General features: G+C 42.2%; 1 protein-coding gene across 1 annotated transcript in view; it reads left to right on the top strand.

Annotated features, from left to right (window-relative positions):
* NME7 (NME/NM23 family member 7) overlaps positions 1–21,467 on the top strand; it is a 127,815-nt gene that overhangs the window by 26,453 nt on the left and 79,895 nt on the right. The window contains exons 4-7 of the mRNA XM_064143226.1: positions 3,966–4,132; positions 12,480–12,590; positions 15,012–15,062; positions 19,100–19,307. Of these exons, the coding sequence (XP_063999296.1) occupies positions 3,966–4,132; positions 12,480–12,590; positions 15,012–15,062; positions 19,100–19,307 (537 nt within the window). The remainder of the gene's footprint in view (positions 1–3,965; positions 4,133–12,479; positions 12,591–15,011; positions 15,063–19,099; positions 19,308–21,467) is intronic.

Below are 21,467 nucleotides of genomic sequence, written 5' to 3'. Positions count from 1 at the left end.
TTAGTAATTCCATTATCAAGTTTTAGTTTACCTGCTATAAATATGAGATACAGAAATAATAAAGCTAATGGAATCTGCCTTTTCATACCCAGTGTAGTCCCTACTGAAACCATGGTACCCACCTGTGAACTTTGCACTCGTTCCTAGTAGTCTCTTTAAACAAACTCTATCATAATGTTGTCCCTTTTAAGTTAGTTCTTGGTGTGAAGCCTGTGTGCACAGTTGTCAAAATGTGAGGATTTTTCTTTCCCAGAGACAGTTTAGCTAATCAGTCAGGAGCCGTAATAATCTTCCTACACAACCATGTGTAGGCTGGCAAAATTGTTGTTCATTTCACCTACATGTCTCAAAACCAAGAACTTTCAAGGTGTTCTTGAGCTTATTATTGCATTCATCATAAAACACCTATGGCTTGGTAGACTTTTGTATTTTCCTGCTGTGCTTTTAGGTTAAGATAGTATGGTGTGTACATAGTCATGTGTGGACTATGGACTATGTGTGTATATATGGACTATGTGTGATCAGAACAGAAGTTTGAAAAAGCAAAAATGCATGTCTTTTCTAGAGACAGAGTATCTCAACATCCTTTTTGAGAGTGAGTGTGATGGTTTGGGTGTACCCTGCCCCCCCACACTATAGAAATCACCCAGGCTAATCTCAGCCGGCTCTGGGAATATAAATGAAGCTATTTATTTACAGCTAGCACAATATACAAGCAGATATTTACAGTATATACAGTTATAGACAGAAATAGACAAGGTAAGAGGTAATACAGAAAACACAAATTCCCCTTCCAGAAACCTGAGTCCCCAGGAGGGGCTCTCAACCACCCCTGCACCTTCCCCCTGCCCCTCTCAACCTTACCCCAGTCCTAAAGAAGAATGGAGGTTCAGCCAAGAGGTTAAGAAGCAAAGTGTGTTAGTCCAAATGGAAGGTGAGGTTAGGGAGATGCAGTTCAGTCAGAAGCCCAAGGCAGAGTGCGAGTGAAAATGGCCAGAGTGTTATCTAATGTTTTCATTTCTTCTTCAGCAAGACTCTGAGGGAGAGTAGACATCACCATTGTTTTCCTTTCACAGCCTGTGATCGAGTTCTTCTCACCAAAACATTCTACTCTGCTTCAAACTAGCACAGTGGGTTTCTGGACAGAGATCAAATCTAGAATTCTTCTCTGATTTTAAAAAAATATTTTAGGTTTCTGCAGAATTTACATATTTTAGTATCTTCTTGAGAGGGTAAAAGCCTGCTCATACCTCTGACATATCTTAGGAGAAGGGAAGTAATGGATATGAGCCAGCTTTAAATTTATCGTGAGAAGGATCTTTCATCCCCTTTCCTACCTCCCTGAAAATAGTTCTTCTTTATCACACACCTCAGCTGAGGGCAGAGCAGAGCTATTGATGGCTTGTGTTAGGTGAAGTCCTCAGCTTTCTTTTCTTTCCTCAGGTCTTCATGTCTTGGTTCCTCTGAAGAAAAATGGTGGTGTGAATAGTAAATTTCTAGTTTGCTTTGCAGCTGGAAAAAAAATCTGCATAGGTGTTTGTTCCAGGACAGCAAGCAACCCATATGATCAGATAAGACCTGTTGACAAAGAGAGGCCCCATTCTCTGAATCTTCCATAGTTTATAACTCCCATGAGGAATTCCTAAAGCCTGATCAACTTTCTTTCAACAAGAGATTTCTTTAAAAGAGAGAAGAAATCTTTAAGAAGGACAGATTCATATCTGAGAAGTATTTTGATTTGGGTACTTTACCTCTAATTATACTTGGGCAAGACAGGAGCAATCCAGTTTTCTCTTTCTTCTGCTGTGGCTTATCATTTGCTTTATAAAAGGTATTTAAACAGATGCAGAATTCCACAATAAAGAAAAATTCTTTAACAGGTAAAGGCCTCCCCCCTAACCTATTTGCCTCTTGGGAAACAAGAAATACCTTGGGGAAGAGCCAAGGAAATGTTCAGATCTTTAGTCGAGAGTCTGAAGAATTTGAATATGACCCAGGCATTTAATAGGCTTCCTGGCAAAGTTCAGGAAAAAAAACCTACTTGGATTCAAATTTGTGTTTTGGTTTTGTTTGTTTTGTCTTTGCATGCTGTCATTTCATTCCCTACCATGCCTGAATAGAGGTCATTTAGTAGGAGCGTATATGAAACACTGAAGACATTTCAGCAGGGGAGGATTATTCCTTGCTTCAGCAGAGAGAACTATCAAAATATATATTTTTTGATCTGTAATTTTGGTTATTATGGAAAAACTTGCATTTCTTCTAAACTTCTAACAGGACAAAGTATTCATGCATTTCCAAACGTGGAGTATACAGTTCTGCTCATGGCTCTTTTCCTTCACAGTTTTTGGGAATGATGGTTTTTGTTCTTTTTTTTCTTTTATCTCTGGTCTGTATTACATTGCAATAAAGGACAGAACATGTAATTCAAGACAGAGGAGAGGAAATCAGACCAAACAAGGACAAAACTCTTCTTTTCATAGACTTCTGCTTCCTCAGGAAATTGAAGGCACCTTTAATATCTACATACAGTGAAGAAACTGTTCAGCAGGTTGCCTTTTGTGCTTTGCCAGCCCACCCAGAAAACTACACATTAATGTCTTGCGTCTTGCTTGGAATGATGATACAGAGCTGAATTGTCTTGACAGGTCTTAGAGCTTGCAGCTTCAGGCAGTGAGAACATCTCAGCCTAGTACTGCAGGCATCCATCCATCTCTAATTCTGAGTCTTATTCAGTCAAACAAAACATAGTATCGCTGGAGCATTGCCCTGAGAAGGAGACTTGCCAGAGTGTGTATCATTCATGGTGTGAGCCATTGGTCTGTGAAACAGCATAGATCTGCTAGGAAAAGTGTTCAGAGAGACTGGACAGAGGTATCCAGGCACCTGAACCGTTTGTCACAGGTCAAATTGGCACAAGTGAATGATAAAATAAAAACTGCAGACAGCTGCCAACCTGATATGATTTAAATAGAATGAATTTTTAATCTTTTGGTTTAGTCCCCTAAGCCTTCCTGGTACACCTCTAAGATGAAAGAGTTAGAAATTAAATCAATTTAGTGATCATTGAATGGCCTAGGTTGGAGGGGACCTTAGATATTGTCTGCTCCAACCTCTCTGCCATTGGGCAGGGAAGCCTCTCAACTGGACCTGGTTGATCAAGGCCTCATCCTTGCTACCTCTGCTACGAACATAGGCTGAGGACACTGGGGTTGTTCAGCCTGGAGAAGAGAACGCTCCAGAAAGACCTAATAGTGACCTTCCAGTACCTAAAAGGGTCCTACAAGAAGGATGGAGAGAGACTGGTTACAAAGGCCTGTAGCGACAGGATGAGGGGCAATGGCTTCAATTTAGAGATGAGTAGATTTAGATTGGATGTTAGGAACAAATGCTTTACCGTGAGGGTAGTAGAGCACTGGAGCAGGTTGCCCAGGGAGGTGTTTGGGGCACCACCTCTGCAGATATTCAAAGTGAGGCTAGACAGTGCTCTGTGCAACTTGATCTAGTTGAGTATGCCCCTTCTGACTGCGGAGGGGATTGGACTAGATGACCTTCGGAGTTCCCTTCCAACCTAGACCATTCTATGAATAACCTATCCTTGAACATCTCCAGGAATGACCCATTGGTCATCCTCAGCCTCTCTGGGCACCCTATGCCAGAGCCTCTCCACTCTCATACTGAAGAACTTCTTCTAAAGATCCAGTCTAAACCTACTCTTTCTCAGCTTCCACTTGCCCTATCGATAGACATCCTTATGTAAAGTCCCTCTCCAGCCTTTCTGTAGGTTCCTTTCAGGTATTGGAACACTTCTAGAAGGTCTCAGAGTCTTTTCTTCAGGCTGAACAACCCTGATCAGATTCAGTCCCACAGTACTGTGGAAATTTCTGAAGGCAAGAGTGAAAATTGAATTTGCCCAGAGCTTAAATGTCTTGCTGTGATGAATTTTAATCTTCCTTTCCCTGCAGTATGATATGAAGAACCATCGCACCTTTCTGAAGCGCACCAAGTATGAGAGTTTACACCTTGAGGATTTATTTGTGGGCAACAAAGTTACTGTGTTTTCTCGTCACCTTTCCATAGTGGACTATGGGGACCAATACACAGCCCGCAAGCTGGGGAGCCGCAAAGAGAGGTAAGGAAGCATGGCTTTTGGAAGTCGTTCTTTGTGGATGGGGCTTTCTAAATAGCTGTTACTTCACAGAATCATAGAATCAGCCAGGTTGGAAGAGACCTCCAAGATCATCCACTCCAACCTAGCACCCAGCCCTATCCAGTCAACCAGACCATGGCACTAAGTGCCTCAGCCAGGCTTTTCTTGAACACCTCCAGGGACGGTGCCTCCACCACCTCCCTGGGCAGCCCATTCCAATGCCAATCACTCTCTCTGGGAAGAACTTCCTCCTAACATCCAGCCTATACCTACCCCGGCACAACTTGAGACTGTGTCCCCTTGTTCTATTGCTGGTTGCCTGGAGAAGAGGCCACCCCCCACCTGGCTACAATGTCCCTTCAGGTAGTTGTAGACAGCAATGAGGTCACCCCTGAGCCTCCTATTCTCCAGGCTAAACAGGCCCAGCTCCCTCAGCCTCTCCTCATAGGATTTGTGTTCCAGGCCCCTCACCAGCTTTGTTGCCCTTCTCTGTACATATTATAGTATCTCAACATCTCTCTTGAATTGAGGGGCCCAGAACTGGACACAGCACTCAAGGTGTGGCTTGACCAGTGCTGAGTACAGGGGAAGAATAACCTCCCTTGACCTACTGGCCACACTGTTCCTGATGCAGGCCAGGATGCCATTGGCTCCCTTGGCCACCTGGGCACACTGCTGCCTCATCTTCAGCCCACTATCTATCAGTACCCCCAGGTCCCTTTCCTCCTGGCTGCTCTCCAGCCACTCAGTCCCCAGCCTGTAGCACTGCTTGGGGTTGTTGTGGCCAAAGTGCAGAATCCTGCACTTGGCCTTGTTAAATCTCATCCCATTGGCCTCTACCCACCCATCCAGCCTGTCCAGGTCCCTCTGCAGGGCTCTCCTACCTTCCAACAGATCAACACCTGCTCCTAGCTTGGTGTCACTTGCTGGAAATAAGATAGGCTTTCCATACTGCTTTGGCCAATCCCAGACACAAACACAGGCCAGGTACAGAGTGGTTTGAGAGTAATCCTGACGTGAAAGACTTGAGGGTGTTGATTGATTTGAAACTCAGCATGAGCCAGCAGTGTACTCATGCAGCCCAGAAGGCTGCATCAGGAGAGGTGTGGCCAGAACATCAAGAGAGGAGATTCTTCCCCTTTACTCTGCTTTTGTGAGACTCCACCTCAGATAATCTGTTTGGTTCTGGTGTCTCCATCAGAAGAAGAACACAGAACTGTTGGAACAAGTCCAGAGGAGAGCCACAAAGATGATCCAAGGGCTGGAGCACCTCTATTATGAGAATAGGCTGAGGGAGCTGAGGTTGTTCAGCCTGGAGAAGAGAAGACTTTGTTCGGGAGACCTTCCAATACCTGAAGGGAACCTAGAGGAAGGATGAAGAGAGACTTTTCATAAGATTGTTTAGCAATAGGACATGAGGAAATGGTTTGAAGCTGAGGGAATGTATGTTTGGACTGGATCTTAGGAAGAAGTTCTTCAGTTTTGAGGATGGTGAGACTCTGGAATAGGTTCTCCAGGGAGGTTGTGGGTGCTCCATTCCTGGATGTGTTCAAGGCTACGTTGGATAAGGTCTTGAGCAACTAAGTCCAGTTGAGAGGCTTCCTTGCCCATGGCAGGGAGGTTGGAGTAGATGCTCTCTAAGGTCTTGTCCAACCTAGGCTGTTCTATGATTTTGTGGGGTGAGGAGGAGACAGCTGCAGGTTTGTGTGCAGTTTGAAGCAAAGTAGCCCCTGCTTTTGGGCAAACCCATGACTGTCACTGTTGCCTGATGATAAGTCCTCAAGGCCATCTTCTCCATGATTGTCAACTGCTCCCTTCTCTAGGTCTTTAGGGAGAGAAAAAGGGGATCAGGAAAGCAGAGGATCCTATTCAGCTTTGATACTTCCCCATGGCAGGCAGCAGTGGATTCTTGTGATTTGTGGATTGTTTTGTGGCAGAATTGATATAGTAACAGGACTGAAAGGCCTGGATCTAACTTACCCATCTCTCTGGGATCTGTGCAGTAGCCTTGTGTCTTAACAATCCAACCTGCTCTTACTAGTAACTGAAATCAGTAGAAACAGGAATGAAAGGTCCATTCTCACTCTTACAGTTTTTCCTACTACTGAGGATTTTTTTTTCTGGGAATTTTTTCATCATTTCTTAAATTTTGTGTGCATGAGGGCAGAAAGTATAGAGTGAGAATGTCAGTAAAACCTGTAGGCTTGTTGAAGCAAATTTTGTTTATAATGGATGAAGATAAAACTCAATCTCCTTTTGATTGAAAGATTTGCTCTGGAAAAAGTTTAAGAGCCCATCCAGGAACAAAAATATCAGGAGATGCTTAATAAAAGTAAAGCAAGGTTGATTTGCAAATAATTTGAATGTGACCACAGTGGAATTAGTCTCTGAATTTGCAAATTAATACGTTTTGATAATTTTCCTCCAGCTTTTCTTGAAAAGAGCACAGAATATTTTCCTAGAGATGGTTTTCTGATGAGTCTTATTCACTTACTTTCTTACTCCCTCCCACTCACAGGTCTTATGTTGAACTCTTTTTGGAGAGTTGTACATAACCAGACATACAAGAGGAGTTTCAAGTTTTAACACACATCTTTGTCTTAACTTCATAAAAACATTGCCATGTTAATAGTGTCTTTCCAGAAGTAGTTTTTCTCCAAGTCAGAGTTGGACATAGTGAAAGAGTAGCAAAGGAGGTACAGAAAACCAGGGGACCAGAAGGAAGCTTTTATATATGTGGCTACTCTACCTCTCCCAAGTGACTGAAGATGGAACAAGAGGGAATGGCCTCAAGCTGCACCAAGGGAGGTTTAGGCTGGACAGTAGGAAATTTGCATTGGAACAGACTGCCCAGGGAGGCGGTGGAGTCACCATCCCTGGAGGTGTTTAAAAGCCGTGTAGATGTGGTGCTTGGGTTTATGGCTTAGTAGTGGACTTGGTAGTTGAGTTAATGGTTGAATTTGATCTAGGAGATCTTTTCCAACCTAAACGAGTCTGTAATTCTAACTGTTCCTCTGTGGAGCTTTGGGTAGATTACATTTATCTTGTTTTGGGGGTTTATATCTCTTTTTATAGATGTCCATTTTCTGCACTGCCTGATCTAGTGTAAGCCCTGGTGCTGATGCAGTTTTGCCAAGAAAAGGCAGCTTATGATAAAACCCCATTTTCTTCTTGCAAGGAAAGTTGCCATCATACCCCACCTGGAGTACTGTGTACAGTTCTGGGGCCTCCAACACAAGAGGGATATGGAACTGTTGAAGCAAGTCCAGGGGAGGGCCACGAAGATGCTGAGAGGGCTGGAGCAGCTCTGCTATGAGGACAGGCTACAATAGTTGGGGTTCTTCAGTCTGGAGAAGAGAAGGATTTGAGGAGACCTGATAGTGGCCTTCCAGTATCTGAAGGGGGCCTACAGGAAGGCTGGGGAGGGACTATTTACAAGGTCTTGTAATGACAGGACAAGGGGTAATGAGTTTAAACTGGAAGAGGAGAGATTTAGACTAGAAGTTAGGAGGAAGTTCTTTACAGTGAGGGTGGTGAGACACTGGAACGGGTTGCCCAGGGAGGTTGTGGATGGTCCCTTCCTGGAGGTGTTCAAGGCCAGGTTGGATGAGGCCTTGAGGAACCTCTTCTAGTGGGAGGTGTCCCTGCCTATGGCAGGGGGTTGGACCTGGATGATCCTTGGGGTCCCTTCCAGCCTAGACCATTCTATGATTCTATCTCCACAGCAGCAATATAGTTGTGTCAATGAGGTGGTCCTGGGAGAGGGTAGGTTTTTCTACTGCCCTACAAACGAAGGGAGGGAATTTACGACATGTCAGCTGTTTGGAAAGCATTTTAAGAATGTGGGCTGAAAGATAACACAGATATGCAAGTGGTGTTACATATTCAGCATAGCCCAAAGGAACGTAGTGAAAGGTGAAAGGTGTGTCAAACAGGCAAGGGATCCTCAAAATCCAGTTTCTTTATAGAAGCTTTCACTGGGTAAACAGGGGCATGTTAAAAGAGTCCTTGGGCAAAACAGTTGCATATGAGGTATTTGTCTTTTGGGGCTGTTCCTAGCAGGTTTTACAACATGTACTAGTTACAATCAAATTTCTGCATTATGTGATAATTCCTAAAATAATCTGCAGTTGGAATTCTATCAACAATTTTAAGGATGTTGCATAAGGCAGAATGTATCCCTCTGTTTTTCTTGCCCTTGTGCTGTACAGGACTATCAGCAATTTAGTTTGATTAGGGAAATACATTCTTTGGTCACTGAATATTTATGCAAACAGGACCAGCAAAGGCCTTTGAGGAAGACTGAGGAGTGCATATAAAAAAAATATTGACTGTTATGAATTAGGGTCCTTTTGTTTATTTTTCCTCAGGAAATCAAGTGAATGTGACTTGAGGTACATGAGGTACAAAGAAAAGCCTAGATTTGCACTAATCCTCTCTATAATTAGGCTAAAATTAAGACAGTTCTCTGCAGTTCCAATTTCTACACCTATTTTTCTTAAGTCTTGTGTAAATGTTTAAGTACAGCCATATTTGAGTGGTATTCTTCCCCTACTCCTCTCCTAGGGTATCATAAGGACTAAAATGGGTAAGTGAGCAAGTGCTCACTTGAAGTATACCACATAAAGAATCACAGAATGGTAGGGGTTGGGAGACACCTCTGAAGATTATCTAGTGCAACCCCCTTGCCAAAGTAGGATCACCTAGGGCAGGTGACACAGGAATACATCCAGACAGGTCTTGAAAGCCTTCAGAGGAGGACACTCCACAACCTCTCTGGATAGCCTGTTCCAGAGCTCTGACAACCTCACAGTAAAGAAGATTTTCCTGATGTTGAGGTGGAACTTGCTGGAGTGCAGTTTATATCCATTGCCCCTTGTCCTAGCACAGGACACCACTGAAAAGAGACTGACACCACTCCCCAGTTTCTTGACACTCAGCTCTCAGATATTTACAAACGTTGGTAAGATCTCCTGTCAGTCTTCTCCAGAATAAAAAGCCTCAGGTCTCTCAGCCTTTCCTCTTAGGACAGATGTTCTAGGTACCATTGGCATAGGAGGATTTTCTGTTTCTCTAGTCTTTCACTTGTGATCCTGGATGGTTGCAACCTGAGGTAAACATCTGCATGACTAGAGTGTCCTATCTAAGTAGACTGCTTGCAGTGTGGTTTTGAAAATGGTGTTAGAAAGCTTGTCTCTCATATTTGAATTCTTTTCATTTTGATATGTTATTCTTACGCTTCTAGTAATTGACATAATCAGTGTTTCTTCCTCTAGAAGATGTAAGCTACTGTGTGTGCAGCAGTCCTATTATTAGAAATAAGTGGATGTCAGAAGCATAGCCACAGTGTGCCTTGTGCGCTGCTCCTTTGATCATTTCCCATCTTCTGTTGTTTCAGTGCTCACTGTAGTACTGTTGTACAGTCCCTCTGAAAATATAAGCAAATGAGCATCATTTTCATTCTTTCCCCTTTGTTCCTAGACATAAAACTTTCAAAATGTGCTTAGCAGACTGCATCATATCAATCTGCAAGAAACATATTTCTAATTAAAACTAAAAATAAGGTACATGAATCAAAATCCAATCTCAGAAACAGTCTTCAGCATTCTCAATTACACTTTTATTATCCTGCATACCTCTGAGAAGCTCACACAGAAATGTTAAAGTTAATACATCAGTGTTAGAGAAAAAGTGTTACAAGTTGCTCAGTGCAGTTGGTATTAATGTCTTCTACATAAATTGCTTCATAATGCAATATTTCATTATATTTTGGTAGGAATGACAGTTTTACTAGAAGGTTTGAAATGATAAAAGCAAGGGCAATTTATTTCTAGCATTAGCAGTCTTGTCTCAAATAGCCTGTGTAATAATATAGATTCAAAACAGTATTCCTCTTGGAAATGCAAACAGTGCTGGAGATCTCATTCCAGTGGTTTGATCCTTACTGCTTGTAGTGAATGACAGAGTTGAGAACCTCTTGTGCCACAATGCACATCATGCATTGTGTTACTGTGGCTCCATGTCATTGGTCAACCACACAGCTGCTGCCCCTCATGTGCTTCAGTGCACATGGCACACTCTGTCAGGTGGGAATACCACAAAATGAGGTGGACTTGTGAAATCCTTTGGGAAGAGTGGAATGGGCTATGGGATGTAGGCTGCATGGAGTATGCTAGACCACACCTTGAGTACTGTGTTCAGTTCTGGGCCCCCCAGTTTAGGAAGGACATTGAGATGCTTGAGCGTGTCCATAGAAGGGCGACGAGGCTGGTGAGAGGCCTTGAGCACAGCCCTATGAGGAGAGGCTGAGGGAGCTGGGATTGGTTAGCCTGGAGAAGAGGAGGCTCAGGGGTGATCTTATTGCTGTCTACAACTACCTGAGGGGTGGTTGTGGCCAGGGGGAGGTTGCTCTCTTCTCTCAGGTGGCCAGCACCAGAACAAGAGGACACAGCCTCAGGCTGTGCCAGGGGAAATTGAGGCTGGAGGTGAGGAGAAAGTTCTTCACTGAGAGAGTCATTGGACACTGGAATGGGCTGCCCGGGGAGGTGGTGGAGTCGCCGTCCCTGGAGCTGTTCAAGGCAGGACTGGACGTGGCACTTGGTGCCATGGTGTAGCCTTGAGCTCTGTGGTAAAGGGTTGGACTTGATGATCTGTGAGGTGTCTTCCAACCTTGGTGATACTGTGATACTGTGAATGTTGGCCAGAGGCTGACCTTCCCCGGTCTGAAGCTGGGGTTAAACCACCTTTATCTTGCACTGCAATGCGCTGAAGCATAGGCTTGGCTGACTGCTGTCTTGCAGTTTTTACATACATACTTAGTCCATCAAGTTTTTTTCTGTCACATTTCCCAGCAGATCTGGGCCTAAACTGGTTCATGTACATGAGCTTCCTGATACTTGAGGAAGTCTCTGTTTCTGAGGTCTGAAAAGTCACATACATTTAAATCTTTCTCTTCATATTTCTTGGTCCCATTATCACCCTTCCTTTAGATTTGCTGTGAAGTCTGTCTGTTCCTAAAACAGGAACAATCTGGGGTCACTTCAAGGTTCAAAGTAAATGTAGTGGAAGCTTGTCCCTCTCCTGTAGCCTCAGTTTATTTGCCCTGGCTCTACTATATTGCTGCTTATCTCAAGACTGCTTTCCATGCTGTGCTGGTGTATAAAATCAGAAAATTGCAATTCTTTGCCTTTCATTTCAGGAGATACTGCAATAAAAAAAGTCTATCTTGGTTAGTCTTCATTATTCAAAAGTGTGAAAGATGGAGAGAGCTCTTTGGGATTGTCAGAGGCATGGAATTTTCTGAGATACAGGGTTGAATAAATCTGTTGATTTGTAAGCTGAGCACATTTGAAGCTGACTCACCCCAAGATGAACACAAATAGAAAATGCCATTTTACAGACTTTTTTTTTGTGCTTGTTATTTTTGATTAATGATATGTTTAGTGCTGATGGTGTGCTTGGTGCTATGCAAAGCACACTAATAAAACAGTCCTGGCCTTGGGGATGTACAGTATAAAAAGATAATTACCAGGAAGACAGGATGTACTTGGAAACAAAGATGTGGGGGAGAGTGTAGAGATTTTATGGGTTGGTATCCCTTAGAATATAGCTGTCAGTCAGTATAAGAGATGTAGTACCTCTTCTGCCAGCCTTTTATTGTGTCTATTAACAGTGACAGCTATTTGGCATGCCAGCTTTATACCATGAAGTGTTTGTACTGTACCAAGCACAATGGGACCTTCTTCTCACTGAGGCCTCCAAATGTTGAAAGAAAGTAATAAGTAAACAACAAAATTGTTCACTTGGAATTTTATGCAGGAGACACATTTAAGTCATATTTTTAAACAGATAATTCTAACAGCTTAATTTTTAACTATATAATGTTTAACTTCAGGAAAAAAAGTGTAGCAAGTGTAGAGAGACATTAACAATTTAGTAGTGGTCCAACCCAGAGCCAAGAGTGAGGAGGTATAGAAATGTACACTAGTTAAGGAAGAAGTGGGCAGATTGTTTGCTCTGGGAGTTGAAGGAAGAAGCCAGTGAATAACAACTGCTGGTGAAGCAGCACTGTGAGCTGACTTTGGTTAGAAGCTTAGGAAATTGTAATGTGCAAAGCTTATTCTTATCAGAGTAATGGCTTGTTCAGGCACTCAAGAACAGTGTGGAAATTGAAGAGACACTGGGACTAGGATGCCTTACTGTGACAGAACTTCTCTTTGATGTGGTATTTTTTTTCCTTCTTTTTTTTTTCTGCATATAAACTCCACATTCACAGCAAATCCTCTAAGGAAAGTAGTATTGACTATATCTACTACTTTTTTTTTTCCAGAACCCTGGCTTTGATTAAACCTGACGCAATGCCTAAGCTTGGAGAATTAATTGATATCATTATTAATGCAGGATTTACAATCACTAAGGCCAAAATGATGATACTTTCAAGGTAAGGAATTTTTAGGGTTAGCTCTATTATAACTTACTATTAGCTCTATTATAACTTACTGTTATGCTTACTGTTTAACATTCTCTGAAGCTGTCCTGTGTTGTTCCACACATCAAACCCATTACAGTGAGTAAGAGAGGGTAGACTCATCAGTTTCATAATCATGTAGATTTCTGAAAGCATGTAGAGAATTAAACAAAATATTAAAGTATGAGTAGTTTAAGTATGTAATGTCTCTATTACAAATCCAAGACGACTACCATAGCTTTAGCAGTTCAGCACTGTTTGCTGTTAGCATGTCTGTATATCCTCGCCTTCTGGCCTGCTGATACAAATCATATTGCTGATTACAACAGCTTTGTCTTTGAAGCTGTTTGTTGTTTTAATTTGTGCTCTCAGAACCCAAAGTTGTTTGCTATATGCCTTTGAAAATAAGAGCTGGGTCTATCTGACATAATATTTTCATGTGTTTTTATGGTTTCTGTGGGAGGTCAGGAACAGTTTCCCTCACCTCAAAACATGTTTGGCTTTCTAAAATACTGATAAAATAACAATGTGACTTCCCCTTGTCTCCACATTTACCTGCTGTAGTATTTGATGATAGTGGCTCCAGATCCTTCTTCAAACTACTCCAGCTTCTAAAGCTGATATATGATTCATGGTGTTTTTCAAGCCAGTTTTTTATTTTGCTCTCCTGCAGTCTGAGAGATTTGATCCTGGAGTGGTTTGTTGTGTGGTTCTTTATTTCCATGTCTGTCTGAGAAGCTAAGAACTGTTGAGCCAAGTCACATGCTTTGGAATTGACTCATGCTGAAATGAAGAAACTTTGAGACTTGAACTTTCATTGCCTCTTGCTACATAAACATTTTTGCTTGTCTTGTATAATTGAAAATAATTATTAGTGAAAGCAAGATTGGGCTAGAGAACTCAAGGCATTATTTCAAATGCATCTGGTATTTGTGGTTTCTTTGCATACTGTATACTATGTTCCTTGGGACTGTGCAGTTTTAAAATGATAGAACCATGGCTTTGCTGTGGTATTCTACAGTTAGATTTTTCCAGGTATGCTTGTTCAAACTGATATCATCATCTACTGCTTTCTTTAAAAGCATTATTACTGACCAATGTCTGGCAATCACTGTTTAGTAGATTGATGTCTTCTGTAAAAATTGTAGCCAAGATATATAAATGAGGGCAGGCACTTGCTTTGGTAGAGCAGCTCTCTAGTCTCTCCTTTTAATTGTACTTCAGTTCAGTCTAGTGTTCCCAGATGAATGCTGCATTCTGTGCTTTAAAATCAGAGAACAAGAGAGATGAAATGTAAAAGGAGCTTGGTTATACATCACGACTGCAGGTTTATATTTATTGAAATAAGAATTCGTAACTGAGTAGCAGAGCTCAAATCATTTCAAAAATAGATCCCTCAAGTGTTTCTTTGTGTTCAGAGATTATAATACTTAATCTGTTTGCAAACGTTTTTCATATTCCCTTTCCAAAATTATTTGGTGAATTAGTCTCAGAAGAGGATTTTCTGGTGAAGTAGTAAAACGTATGCAAAAACTTAAGGCTATTTTCGGAGTGTGGGTTTGAAGTTTGAGATTTCAGGAGCTCCTGTGACTAGCATGATTTTAAAATCCACTTTCTGCCCTAGTTACAAAATGAAAGGAAAGCATATGAGCTGGATGGTCAATGAAAATCTTTCAAACTGTGAATGACTTATACTTCTAAGTGAACTGAAAGCAGCAAACCAGAAATTACTCAGCTCCCATGACCAGGTGGTCATTTTGATAAAAAAAGCTGCTCAAATATTTGTCAGCGATAGGAAAATTAAATTCTTCTTTGGTTCTTCTTGAGGTTATTTCTTTCCTCTGGCAATATTTGGCTCAAGACTGAACTGCAAAAGGGAAAGATGTGAGAAGTTCCCTTGCAGGTAGCAGAAATGTGCCTTTGTTCATATTTGGAATCTGCTGTTTGAAAAACATGCAAATAATTTCTTTCAGTAAAGAAACTAGAAAAAAAACCCCAGCAGATAGTTTCTACAGATAAAAACAAGTTTCCAAGAGGGATGTTTCAGTCCCTTAATCATCCTTGTAACCTCTGTTGAACTCTCTCTAGTAGTTCTCTATCCCTCTTGAACTGGGGAACCCAGACCTAGACACAATAAATACTCTGTATGTGGCCTCAACAGGGCAAAGTAGAAGAGAAGGAGAACCTCCTTTGACCTCCTGGCCACACTATTCTTAATGCACCCTGAGATACCATTGGCCTTCTTGGCCACAAGGGCACATTGCTGTTCCACAGATGGCAGTTGCCCCATAGAGATCATTGATAAAGATATTAAACAAGACTGATCCCAAAACTGAGCCCTATGGAACACTGCTTGTGCATATGTCTGTACATCTGTTTTTATGTCTCTTTCAGAAAAGAAGCAGCAGATTTCTATGTAGACCATCAATCTAAACCTTTTTATAAGTAAGTATATGCATTTCAGTTTGACATGTATTAAGTTTATTTAATGCCTAAAATAAATTTACCATACTTAGTACAACAGGACCATGGGAGAATCAGAACTTTTTTTCAGTTGATGGAAGCTCTTTGCAAAGTGTGCACCTTGCTTGTCTGCCTCCAAGGACAGATCCTTATTTCAGCTGTTCAAGTGTTTAAGACTCCTTACAGCCTGATGATATCAGGGGAATGCCTTTGGTCTCTTAGAAGTGCTCCTAGCAAGGTGAAACTTCAAAGCTAAGGGAAGGAACATCTTCAGGATCAGGGTGGAGCTTGTAGGGAATAAAAATTAGGAGGGGAACACTTACCTGTGATAATTGATTTGGTAGCAAGTAACCCAAATCGTAGGTAACTGAAAGGGTAGTGCATGGGGTGGTTGTTTGCTGCCTTTGGACAAAACTTCCATGGTGCTACACTGCTCCACCTGACATGAAAAACTTTAGGCTTTCCATCAGTGCCCAAACTGATAGTTATGACCCAGAGATTGTGTCATTTCTACACTTCACCTGAAAGTGCCAACAAACATCTTTCTTTTCTCTCCTCTGGATTTGGCAGACTGCTTTTTTTAGGAAGAGAGTGTAGCTCTGCCTTGTTTTTTTTCAGATATGTTGAAACCTGGGTTTGCACTGATTTGGTTGAAAGACCTGGTTTCAGTACTGTTATGAATGCTTGAGTATTAGAATCTACCAGCTGTTCTCCTGCAACAGCAGCTGATATATTTGTGGGTCCAAACTCAAGCTCTTCTTGGAGACATGCCCCCAGGCTATGTTTGACAGTATTGGAGATCAGAGGAAAATTGAGAATTGCCTTTTCATTGCTGAGTAAGCCTGCTTGAGTATGCTGATAAATAACCAGGAATTTTGCCTGTAGGGTTATTTCACAGATGTCTATCTACACTAATGGTAGATATCTGAGGAATTGTGACCTTTTTCCACTGTGCTGTGCCTGTTTCCCGTCCTGCAGTCCCATTGGCTACATCTTCTGTGCAGAATTTCAGAAACAAATAGTTATGAAATGTTACAAATCAAAGAGAACAAGAATCTTGAAGGTAGTGATGTGTGAAGTCTCTGGCTCGTTAATATTTAGCATCATAATCATCTTCAAATTCAGGTATCTTTGGCAAGTTCACTAGTCAATTAAAATCTAGTGAACAGCAGGGAAAATTAGCAATTATGCTTGTTGCCAGAAGTTTTTTTTTTCATATTAAAGAACTGATTTTAAAACATTTATGCAAGATTCAGGATTAGTCTGCATGATAAGCAGTGTTGTGGAAATGCTTTTCTAATTGGATGTATCTATGCCAAGTTAACCATGGCACAGCAATGTGCCCTTGTGGCCAAGAAGGCCAATGGCATCCTGGGGTGTATTAAGAAGAGTGTGTCCAGCAGATCAAGGGAGGTTCTCCTCCGCCTTTACTCTGCACTGGTGAGATCTCATCTTGAATACTGTGTTCAGTTTTGGGCTCCCCAGTTTAAGAGGAACAGGGATCTGCTGGAGAGGGTCCAGCGGAGGGCTACAAGGATGATTAAGGGACAGGAAGGCATGGCTTGTGAGGAGAGGCTGAGAGACCTGGGGCTTTTTAGTCTGGAAAAGAGAAGACTGAGAGGGGGTTTGATAAATGTTTCTAAGTATCTGAAGGCTGGCCAGAAAGGGGAGGACAGGCTCTGCTCACTTGCTCCCTGGGATAGGACAAGGAGCAATGGGTGTAAATTGCAGCACAAGAGGTTCTGCCTCAACACAAGGGGGAACTTCTTTACTGTAAGGGTCACCAAGCACTGGCACAGGAGCCCCAGAGAGGCCATGGAGTCTCCTTCTCTGGAGACTTTCAAGGCCTATCTGGATGTGTTCATCTGTGATCTGTGTTAGATAGCATTGTCCTGCTCCGGTAAGGGGGTTGGACTCGATGGTCTCTTTGGGTCCCTTCCAGCCTTAACATCCTGTCATCCTATGTGTAAGGCATTTAACTGAACCCTAAGCAAGCAGTCTCACACCAACAGAATTGAGTTCCTCATGACATTTCTATGTGTAGTTTGTTTATGTTTATGTAACCTTTCCTAGTTTGGTTGGAAAAGACCTCTAAGTTCATCAAGTCCAACCACTGACCTATCACCACCATGGCCATATCGTTCCTTTAATGAAGAACTAGCAGGATTTCTCTGCTTTTGTTTCCCACTAATCATTGCATAAATTATGATTAGGAGGAGTATGATTGGAGAAACATACACAACGATAATTATAATTACATAAAGGTTTTTTTTTAAAAGAAACTAATACAAAAAACATTGAGTCAACTTTCTTCTTTGTTGATTCTGTCCTGACTACACAGTGAACAGGCAGGCTTGTTGATAGGCGTGTTTTATAAACACACAAAATTATAGTCATGTCATTTTGTTTAGTTTTTCAACAGTGTTTGGGTTTCCAGTTTTGGGTGTGTTTCTCCTCTCTAAGTGAGGTGGTCAGGACAGGAGGCAGGCTGATCCATACAGTCTCTTCTCCTTACTCAGATTCATCCTATTAAAATCAGTTGGCATCTGCTTATGCCAGCATGCACTGTTTTGCTTTGTGGTTAAGTTCCCTCCCTCTTGCAGAATTTATCTCAGAATCATAGAACTGTTGAGGTTGGAAGAGACCTTTTGAGATCACCAAGTCCAGCTACTCACTTACAGCTCACAATCCCACGGTTGCTGCTATGGCACTACCACTAGACCATGTCCTTAAGCACCACATCCACATGTCTTTTAAGTACCTCTGGGATGGTGACTCCACTATCCTCCCTGGGCAGCTTGCTTCAGTGCCTGATAACCCTTTCTGTGAAGAAATTTTGCCTAATATCCCATCTAACCCTCCCCTGGCACAACTTGAAGCCATAATCTTTTCAAATACTTTGCAAATCTTGTTTCTCCTTCTTGCCCACTTTGGATTTTGACTAGGCAAAATACACAGAAGATACCACAAGGCAGCAAAGCGATGCCTGCTGACAGCTGTGAAGCTGATGTGGGGAACACACACAGGTCGTGTGTAGGAGTCCTGAAATCCTGCTGTGCAGAAGTGACATGCTTAGGAATTGATCCTGTGAGACACACAGTTAGCAGGGTCTCTTTCACTGTTGTCAGGACTGATGTTTTTAGAGATTATTTTGAAATCTAACATACTACACTGTAGCTTGTGTGAGTTTGTATTATCTCTTTCTTTTTCTATAACCATAATAAGAAGGGAATGTCTGCACATGACCTAGCCCAACTTCTTCCTCGAAGCAGAGCCAACTTCACAGTATCACAGTATCACCAAGGTTGGAAGAGACCTCATAGATCATCAAGTCCAACCCTTTACCACAGAGCTCAAGGCTAGACCATGGCACCAACCTTGTGATGGTTTGGGTGTCCCCTGCCCCCCACACTTTTGAAAATCACCCAGACTAGTCTCAGATGGCTCTGGGATATAAATGAAGCTGTTTATTTACAGCTAGCTCAATATACAAGCAGATATTTACAGTATATACAGTTATAGACAGCAATAGACAAGGTAAAAAGTAATACAGAAACACAACTCCCCTCCCAGAAACCTGAGTCCCCAGGAGGGGCTCTCAACCACCCCTCACCTTCCCCCTGCCCCTCTCAACCTTACTCCAGTCCTAAAGAATAGAGGTTCAGCCAAGAGGTTAAGAAGGAAAGGTGAGTGGAAGGTGAGGTTAGGGAGATGTAGCTCAGTCAGAAGCCCAAGGCACAGAGCGGCAAAATGGCCAGAGCATTATCTAAAGTTTTTGTTTCTTCTTCAGCAAGACTCTGAGGGGAGTAGACATCACCATTGTTTTCCTTTCACAGCCTGTAATCTAGTTCTTCTCACCAAAACATTCTAGCCTGCTTCAAACTAGCACACAACTTCAAAGGCAGATCAGGCTGCAAAAAGTCTTGACAAGCTGAATTGTGATCACCTTCGCTGGCTCGTATGTTGTTGTTGATTTTAGTTTGTACTGTGGATCACCATGTGCTGTTTCCATTTTGCAGTGAGCTTCTTCAGTTTATAACGAGTGGTCCCATTGTTGCTATGGAAATCTTAGGAGATGATGCAGTTTGTAAATGGAAAACATTACTGGGGCCAGCAAACTCTGCAGTGGTTCAGGCTGATGCACCTGACAGTGTCAGAGACACCTTTGGGCATAATGGCCTAAGAAATGCAGCTCATGGCCCAGATACTGTTGCTTCAGCTGCTCAAGTAAGTTTTTGACAGAGTTTTATTTTTTCTTTATCTGGTAAGAAATGGGTCAGGAATTACTTATTTCCCCCCACTTTAGTTCAGAACTATTTTAGATATCCTTCATGGGTCCCTTTTAGCATGGAAAAATGAATTGTCTGAAAACAGAAATCTTGTCACAAAGGGATACCTTGGGCACTTTGATCAGAAGTGCATGCCTGGTCATTTTTAATCTCTTCTGTGCAGCACAAACATTGAGTTAATTGCATAGTTTACATAATCTACTTTTAGACTCCTAATGTTGCCCATAAAAAGAAAGGGATTGAACAATTAAATCCTTTTCTGCCCTCCTGTGTTTCCCTTATCTGTTCTTCTCCACAATCCTCACTAGTCGTCTGCCTGTAGTAGTTGTTGTTGTTCAGAACAACTAATTATGAGAACAAGCCACTTTGTAGTAGGTTGTGTTCTGAGAGGTAATACAGTGGACTTGACATTGAGGAGTTTGGTTCCCTTTTGCTGTGTTTGCAGTGTATTTTTTCCTTAGGGTTAAGGAAAAGGCCTGGGACTGGGTGACAGATGCTACTGGCATTTCTTTAGAATTGAGATGACTATTTTGTCTGTATTGTTGTGGTGTAGGTATGCTGATAATGATGGCAAGAATAAAGTTTGCCTCATGATTGGTATTGTGCTGGTGGATGAGGCAATAGACATGAGCCAGCAATATGAGCTGGCAGCCCCAAAAGTCAAGCTATCCTGGGCTGCATCAAAATAGGTGTGGCCAGCAGGTCAAGGGAGGAGGTTCTGCCCCTCTGCTCTGCTCCTGTGAGACCCCACCTGGAGTACTGCATCCAGCTCTGGAGCCCCCATCGCAAGAAAGACATGGATCTGTTGGAGAAGTTTTAGAGCAGGCTCACAAAGATGGTCACAGGGCTGGACCACTATGCCATCAAGGACAGACTGAGCAAGTTGGGTCTGTCAATCTGGAGAAAAGAAAGCTCCAGGAAGATCTTTTAGTGGCCTTCTAGTACCTGTAGAGGGCCTACAGGAAAGATGGTGAGAGGCTTTTTGTAAGGATGATAGGTGATAGGACAAGGGGAAATGTTTTTAAACTAGAGCAAGGTAGATTTAGATTGGACATTAGGAAGAAGTTCTTTACTATGAGGGTGGTGAGACACTGGAAAGTGTTGCCTAGAGAAGTTGTGGATGCCTTATCCCTAGAAGTGTTTCAAGCAGGCTGGGTGAGGCTTTGATCAACCTGGTCTAGTGGGAGATGTTTGAACTAGATAATCTTTAAGATCCCTTCAAGCTCAAGGCTTTCAAGCTCAAGGTCTTCTGTTGTAATTCTGTGATCTTAGCTCTAGACCATCAGGGAAGAGATACCAGTTGTTGCTTCCTTGATCCTAGTCTTTCCTCTGTTGAAATTGATACAGCTGCAATAGTACATCTGGAGAGAGACCTGCCCTGCAAAACCTAATATGCTGCCAAGTACCATATACTAGAAAATACATGTAGAGGTTATTTCCTGGCAGGGGTACAGTTGATCACCTGCTGCTTCTGACAGGCTGTTTTGCTGTGTGGCACAGCAGGCTAACTGTCAATTGTGCTGGTTTTCTGCTGTCCGAGCACTCATCTTGTCTGCACCATGCCTGGACAGCTGGATCCTCTCTGTGTGCCACTGATTTTGGCAAGAAATCCTATTCTGGACCTGAAGTATTTTTTCTATTAGCAGACTTGATGAAGATGTTAGAGTCAGAAGGAGTCTGGATGAAATTGATCTTTTCTATTGAAATAGAATTATAGTCATTAGAACGTCTCTGTAGTTCTGGTTAAATAGCTGTCTTCATGCACAGGGATGAAAGTTTCTTTTTGTTCCTGTGTACTGCTGTGACAACTGTGCCAGCTTTTGAACTGAGAGTGTCAGAAAGAGCATCTATTAGCATAAAATTTTGATTAGAAGCTTCGATACAACTTGGCTGAAGTTTGTTCTTTTTGCATTTCACTGAATGCTGTTTGAAGGCCTCATTGACCTGTGGCATTTTATGACTGTGGGATTATTTTGTTACCCTCATAGTAAAGAACTTCTTCCTGATGTCCAACCTAAATCTACCCTGATGTAGTTTAAAACCGTTGCCCCTTGTCCTATCACCACAGGCCCTTGCTAAAAATCTCTCCCCCACTGTT

Source organism: Pogoniulus pusillus, chromosome 5 (genome assembly GCF_015220805.1).
Source record: "Pogoniulus pusillus isolate bPogPus1 chromosome 5, bPogPus1.pri, whole genome shotgun sequence".
In the NCBI taxonomy this organism is placed as follows: Eukaryota; Metazoa; Chordata; class Aves; order Piciformes; family Lybiidae; genus Pogoniulus; species Pogoniulus pusillus.
The sequence above is the reverse complement of the archived record's forward strand: the minus strand, read 5'-3'. Positions and strand labels throughout refer to the sequence as shown.